General features: G+C 44.7%; 1 protein-coding gene across 2 annotated transcripts in view; it reads right to left on the bottom strand.

Moving 5' to 3' along the window:
* epha4l (eph receptor A4, like) overlaps positions 1-7,819 on the bottom strand; it is a 53,800-nt gene that overhangs the window by 17,130 nt on the left and 28,851 nt on the right. For both annotated transcript variants that reach the window (XM_041045813.1, XM_041045812.1), the window contains exons 5-7: positions 7,034-7,369; positions 1,169-1,293; positions 867-1,026 (exon numbers count right to left, since the gene is read on the bottom strand). In XM_041045813.1, coding sequence (XP_040901747.1) covers positions 867-1,026; positions 1,169-1,293; positions 7,034-7,369 — 621 coding nt within the window. The remainder of the gene's footprint in view (positions 1-866; positions 1,027-1,168; positions 1,294-7,033; positions 7,370-7,819) is intronic.

The following is a 7,819-nucleotide window of genomic DNA, read 5'->3' on the forward strand; positions in this document are numbered from 1 at the left end:
CATTAAAACCTTTAACTGGTGTTAATGTTGTTCCTGAATTCCAAAGTGTTTGTCTAGGCTCTTCACCTGAATAATTCCATCTCCTTAACATGCAGTTTTCTCTCTTTATTTTCCCATCAATAGCTTTGAGCTTGTTAAAATCAGTTATTCCACTCCATCTGACCCTATTAAATATATTTTCTATCAGCTTGTCCCAAGACCGTGTTTTTTGTGGCTGCTCCATTCCACTGAATTGAAATCTTTGGAAACTCTGAGATCTCCACTAGAATTTAAAATAAAGTTCTGTGGGTTTTGACAATTTTTGGCATCACTGCATGAGTCTGTAACAACTGACCCGCTAGCAGGTCAGTGGGGTTTCAGGGGCTAATTTGAAATTGTGATCAGAGTCCACCCACATAGCTGCTGCTAATGTTGTTATCTTAGGGTTTTATAGAGTTTCCGAGTCTGGTGGAAACAATGAATATTTTTTTTTTTGGCTTTAAAATGCTCACATTTAAGGCCACTGATGAGAGGCAAAAAGCATCTATCAGCAACTTCCAACTAAAAATGTCAGAAGTGGTATCATTCTTCAAAAACCCATATAGGTAGAACCTTCGCTGGCTCATGCACTGAGACTCACGGCAACTTAAATGATGGAAGCTACTCAAGTTGCCAGTCAGGTGCTGGAGTACAATATAATTTATCTTTTACAGATGACAACTATCTTGATTAATGACTCTTCAATGAAAGAGACAAACTCATAAAAGATGCTATCATTGCAGGAGTTTGCAGAAACGGGCGTGATAGAGCTGGCACTGAGCCTCTCTCCGGCTCTGCAGTACACTGGATGTCCTTAAGGCAAGTAGAGACGGCGTGGCTGAACTCACCGGAGTTGGTCATGAACTCAAACGGGCCACTGAATTCTCCGTAGCCCGCTGCTGTGCGGGCACGCACGTGGAACACATAGGAAGTGAGGGGGGTGAGACCCTTGATGTCAGCGTTCCTTGCTGATGTTTTTATGATTCGGTAGCTTCTTTCATTTTGGTCCTGTGGAAGACAGATAATGGTGAGACAGAGAGTTACAAAGAGAAAACAATCAGATGTGGTTTTCTATTGTCTATTGAAATGTGTTGCTTTTACAAGGATTTTTTTCATCAGCAGAGACTTCATCTCCCATGACACCCCTCACCTTCTCGTAGTACTTGACTTCATACTCTAAGATGACCCCATTGGCTCTGTCTGGTGGCTGCCAAGCCAGTGAGATGGTGTGTCTTGTGATATCCTTCGCCTGGATGGAAGTCACTGGGGATGGAGCTAGTGAGGTAATCAAAGAAAGAGAAAAAAGGAGAGAAAACAGTTTTAGCCCACTGTTGTCTCTCTGTCCTCCATCTTGTTTTCAACCTTGGAGACAATAGCTTTTATACAGAGAACCTGCTATATTGCCCTGAAGAAGATCCCTCATAAGGCAGACTTGTTTACACTGAATCAAACAAAGCCGGCATACGGCTGCATCAGTGAGATTTTAGATAGCATGCAGACATTCCAGAGTCAGAGGTGTGACGTTTAACACAACAGCACAGCGTCTGTTCCACTATGCCAGCTCTCCCTTTTGCACAGATGTTGATTTGGCTCTGTGACTACCTCCACTGTCGGCTTATTGCAGACTTATTACACAACAACAACCGCCATTCCGTGTTCTTACATTTTATAAAGGACTGTAGGGTGGAATAAAGATGCAGAATTCCCACCTTGAACAGTGTGTATAAAAGGGGCTACTGAGTCTGTTTTGGGTTGCTCTCCAAAATCCCCTATTCTTTGCTCCTGCTGAGAAACTCAAACAGTGGGCCAGGCCACAAGGCAATCACTTCCATTTGTCTCTGAACTTGGCTTCCATTCAAAAGCTGAGGCGTTACAGAGATGTGAATGGCCACACAGCTGAACTGCCAAGGCTAGAACGTACAGCAATACTAATGTACTGATATTTCTAAACTAATGGTCGGTATCCATAAAACTGACCCAATTTCCCCCTAGCTGATACTAACATCTCAGCCACTTTTCCTACAAGCTGGCAAAATAACGTCTAACTTAATTTTCTGCAGATTGCCAGGTCACCCTGTGAAAACTTACATTACAACAAAGTCCACCTCAAAAAGCTCTAAATGAGCTCACCGCCTTTTTTTTTGTCTTCGAGAGAGCAAATCAATTGGTTTTCATTAAAGCTCCAGTGGCTGATCTTATCTCAAGTCCTTTCTGCTGCAGCTGATAATGAGGCCATATTTCAAGCAGCCGTGCTATCTGCGTTCAGACGCCTTTAACATGTGAAGGTTAAAGCACAGATAATGGCTTATACTCGTCCCCTCCCTCCAGTGTGTCACCGCTGCACAAATCAAACCTCTATCTTCAGGGATTGTGACAACACTAAAATTGGATCATGCACACTCAATGCTACAAAGAGAAATGCATAGGCGTAGGAGAGATAGTGTCGTAAAGAGAGAAACACTCATGTACAGATTGAGTTTTGAACAGTCAAGAAGATATATGGGGACAGGTGGAGTTATAGACCAACAGCAAAAGGTTTACTAGATGAACAACTCGGGTACAAAGAGACAGGACACAAACACGTATACTGTACATCTTAAGCACTTCAGAGATTCTATCGCAGGATCTTAGGCCCCCAGTCATGTTCACACACATACCCTCAACAACCAAACAACCCCACTCATCTCCACAGATCCAGAACAAAGCACTACACACACACACACACACACAAAAAAAACATTTCCAGTGATACCACGGTAGCATTTCATTGTGGCATCTGCTCTTACAAGTTCACAGGGAGTGAATCTTTGACCTCTGGTACTCAGTGATACTGTAACCTTACTCGTTTCAGACCATCTGCCTTTTAAAAAATTACAGTGGGATGATTAATGAGGGGTTCGCGGTCCACCGATTATGATTGGATTATCTATGACATTATATACATTCTCATCACTTTGACCAGGGACTCCAGGGAGCCTAGCCTTCAAGCTAACGCTAACAAAACCCTGCTTTTAGCTGGGGATTGAGTTCAAACAGGCCTGGAATTCAAGCACCAGCCATGGATAGAGTTTCAGTGGGGTGAAGAAGCGACAGGAGGGGGCAGAGGGTTTGTGACTGGTGGGGGTGAGATGGAGATAGAGACGGATGGGATTGCAGACATCTCTTGGTAAATAGATTAACCCAAGGTTGTGTCATCCTGTTGGCCTAATGTGTTGCGTCTCCGTTAAACAATTAGATGGCGGCCATTTGTATCCCTCCGATCAATCTTACCCAGCAGCGAGAGCCAATTTGAAGGCCCTCCTGGGGCTGACCGAGAACGCTCCTGCTCAGAAAGAAAACCCCAGAGAGGTCACTGGCCTTTGTTCCCCCAAGGTAATCCACACATCCATCTTTCCTCCAAAGATGACAGATATGGCATTTTAATCGTGTTGCCCTCCTCTTGTTGCGTTTTTATTTTTCCCTGGACCAATGTGAGGATAAAGATGAGTGATTTTCTGAGTGGTCCCTTCTGAGGTCCACTACGTGAGACGGCAGCCCAGACACAAAATAAGTAATCCATCCAGGCAAAGTTTTATGACTTGTTACAGATAAATTAGTCTGAGGAATGCCTAAAAAGCAAACTGATACACATACAAATTTTAAATATTGTCAAACCATGTGTGCACAAAGCTGATGCAAAACTAAACCTGACATGTCTATCCTGAGGAGAGGAAAGTTTAACCTGAGGCTGCGATTTAGGGAGACTATGCAAGACTAGCTGGCACCTCTGTAGATGAATTTAAAAATGTGGGGCAGATCTGTAATTTCCTACTGCCTCCTGAATGTGTGGGCTAAAAACGCTGGTGGAATAATAAGTGTTAAATGCAATGAATATTCAGATCTCATTTCAGAATTGAGCGCTCCAAAGAAACTCTTCACAGCCTGCAACACTTCTACACACGCACACATGCAGCACACACACACATACCCTGCAACACGAAGGACCTCATTACGCAAACAGAAAGATAGAAATTCACACAGAAAAAAATACACCTAGTCCCATTATCTCACACAGACAGCAAACACCTCAATCATACTACCTATGCATACATTATAATGAGAAAACTTGGCAGAGGAACATAGAGTTCAGAGTTTGGTTTGGTTTGGTTTGAAAAATCATTCTCCCAAAAGAATAGTGGAGGTTTTGAGGCCATTTTTGCAGAAGTTTGTCAGATTTTGTTTCTGCATCGAACAGAGTTTGTTGAGTGAGCGAGTTTGTCTTTGCGAGCATGTTCATCACAAAGTATTTGTGCTGCGAGGAGCAGCTGTGGTCGGAGCGAGCTGTTGCACGAATATGTGGTCGATTACAGTCTGACGTTAAAAGAGACAGGGGCCGCGGTGCACATGGGCGCACATGTGGTTGCCAGATTGGAGCCTGGTTGCCAGATTGGAGTCACTCAATTTTGCTGCCGCCAAGGAAAAATAGCCGAGGAGGGAGCCGTTTTTCAGGGTGTCGAGAAAATGGCTCCTGCGCACAAGATTCTCCACCCCCCCTCCTCCTCCTATAAAGACTGCTTCCATCTCCCCGAACACATTTCCACATGTACGTCTGTCCGGTTTGCCAGAGAGATGGAAACTTGCACACACATGTGCTGACAGACGTGCCCACACACACACTCTCTCATGCACTAATTCACTTTTAGTCACCTAAGTCTGCCAAGTATTTTGTATCAAGACATAAACACCTTTCACTCTGACTCTCTCTTTCCCTCTTTCTCAGACACACACACACACACACACACACACACAAAGTGCTTGATCCCATAAAAGGGGAAAAACATCCATTTACAGCCAGGGGTCAGTTCAAAGCTTGGACATCCCGCCTCTCCCCCTCCCGTTCCACAAGCGGTCCGGGTGAAAGGGTTACGCCCTGGCTGATTTACGACGGTGGAATTGTTCGTGGCGAGATGTGGAATCTGACCTCCGCGTACAGACACACACAAGTGCGTGCCTGGTCACAGATGCATACACATGCAATCAACAACACTCATGTCTTAATTTTTGTCTCCCAGCATTTATCCACTTCACCTTCATCCATTCTCCTCACAAGCTAAATTCCGTAAGTGTTCCTCCCTTTCCAACCTGCCTACCTCACTTCTTCCTCTGTAGCCGAAATTTGAACTTTTATGGAAAGGCGGTGGCGGGGGTGTCTTTTCCACAGCACTTATAAATCCTAATAAATCTATCATAATAAATGTGTAATCCACGGTGTCTGGATGAGGGGAGGCGATACAGAGAGAGGGACAGCCACAGATGACTGGATGGATTACCAGCGGCTGAAACCAGATCTTCCAAAGCCCCTACTGAGCATTAGCAGGAAGAAATCCAATCAGTCTGGAGCTATTCTCTTTAACGCGCACACACACAGACACATGCACACAAATTAAAACAGGCACGCACACATGGAGACACATAGAAGACATTGTCTGAGGGGGGAAAATGTAGATCGTCTCCATCCATGAGCATACAAACACACCGTATAACACATTTTCTCACTTGTAGCCAAGCATGCCGTCAGTTCTGCACATGTGCAAACACACACACACACACTAATGGGGCTTCCAGCTGAAAGTGTCATATACCTAATCCTGGAGAAAAGTTGTGAAACATGAAAAAGTGACGAGCCAAAGGCAACATCATCTACACTACATCTTACAACCTGAAGTCTGCAGATCATCCTCGAGCAACCTCAAGGGGACGTCACTGTGTGCGCGTTACTATGTCTCTGTATGAATCCTTGTGTGAGGGTGTACACTTCTCACACAACTGTACATCAGTGTGACCATACTGACATGCCATTACGAGCCTTCTGCCTGGACTCAAGGGTGTGCTCCATTACAGCTCCCACACATGCCTGTCTGGCAGGACTTGCAGCTCTCCCACAGGCAGCGCATCCATTCATCTCTATCTTCCTGACCCCAGCTGATTAATCAAGTCACTGTGTCTTTAAATTGCCAGTCCAAGCCCTATTCAGGATATTCGCTTTTCCCAGGCATGGAAATTAGTGAAAAAAAAAAACAAAATACGACACAAAAGGGCACTTAGCTTGCCACCCAAGAGCAGAGCAGTAAAGAAGACCAAGGTAATGATCGGCTATAAGCGGAGGAGAGAAGGGAGAGTTGAAGAGAAAGGGCCAGGGTCATAAAATCCATTTGCACAACAACCAGTTACAAAATGGCTAAATGACAAAACAACAGCAGGCTTTGAACGCAACTCCAGGCTAGAGGGCTCTTCTCCAGCTCTGGAGGAGAAGCTGTATTCATGGGAGTATTCTACTAGAATAATTACACACACATACACAAACATACACACGCGGTCTAGCAGCATTTGTAATGAAGCCTCCACAGATCAATACAACTCATCTAATTCATTAGCTTGAGCGCTAAATATAGCACGTTGCCCCTATCTTCAGCCTAGGCTTCTCATGCCTAATTATGCAAAACTCAAGTGAAATATTGCAGAAAATCATTTCCCACTGCAGAGAATCCATCATCCTCCTCGGTAATCACCCAGCCTTCGCCCAAATTATTCACAGCTTTAATAAACATGTTTTGACACGCAGATTGCCCCCAAAAAAGTACTTCAAACGCTCAGTGTAATGAACCTGTGCTCTGCATCAAACATAAGCCTGCACACATGGCTACAGAGCTTTTCCAACAGGCTCTCTTTTATATGCACAGACGAGTTGAGACACTAACTTGGATTAGACAGCAAACCACTGGAGATGTCTTACATTTAGGATGGGAATGGAAAGCCTTTAACCCCCACTGATGTTGAACTTTGACTTAATATTGAATTTTTGCAATATACATTAGCTAACTGAAGCTGCAACTTCAGGGCAAAGATGTCCATCATCTGGCAGATTGTCACATTATCTGTTTTCAAGATGACTTCCTTTAACCAAATACTTTCCCTTGTCCCCTGTTCACAACATTTTTTCCCACCAAATCACTCAAACCATGGATGGTTGTCTTACCAGCCTGATTGGTGGTGACAGTCACTGACACAGCCTGTTCCGGTCCGGGGCTCTGGGGCGAGACTCCGTTCACCGCCCACACCTCAAAGGTGTAGTTGGTGTGGGCCTGCAGCTCATTGATAGACACCCTGGTCCCCTTTAGGCTCAGCTGCTGTGGGCTGAAGTGGATGCCGTTACCGCAGGGTTGACAGCGCCGACCATCGGGCCCACAGCGCTTACACACCACATTATATGTCAGGTCTTGTCGTCCTCCTGAGCTCCGGGGCGGGCTCCACTCCAGGTTTACAGAGGTTTCATTCACATTGGAGATGAGGTGGACAGGCGCAGATGGAGGACCTGTGGAGGAGGAAAAGGGGAATGAGTTGATGTTATTACCAGTAGTGGTTAGAAGCCAAATGCTAAGCAGGTACAGAGTTACAGACATATTTATGGAGGCTGCCACTGAAAAATGATCAGTTGATCACCTGAGACAGGTTTTTAAAAAGAAAACCACAAATCGATGATCATAATTTTAACAGTGAGCTATTGGTGAAGTCTCTGTGCTAATTAATTCTTTCCATACATACATGCAACAAAGATGTAAACATGTAATTGACTGAGGTGTGACTTGATTTGGAGCTGAGGCTTCTTGAGTTCCCTTTTAATGCTCTGTCTGTTACAGCGAGGGAGGATCCGATTTCACTTCAGTTAATTCAGCACGTTAACTGAAATCCAATAGGCCAGCAGATTTCTTTCCCATTCATATGTCGAATCAGCTGGAGGTGGCAGAGAGCCTGAGCCCGCTGC

The sequence above is a fragment of the Toxotes jaculatrix genome, chromosome 9, assembly GCF_017976425.1.
Source record: "Toxotes jaculatrix isolate fToxJac2 chromosome 9, fToxJac2.pri, whole genome shotgun sequence".
NCBI lineage: Eukaryota > Metazoa > Chordata > Actinopteri > Toxotidae > Toxotes > Toxotes jaculatrix.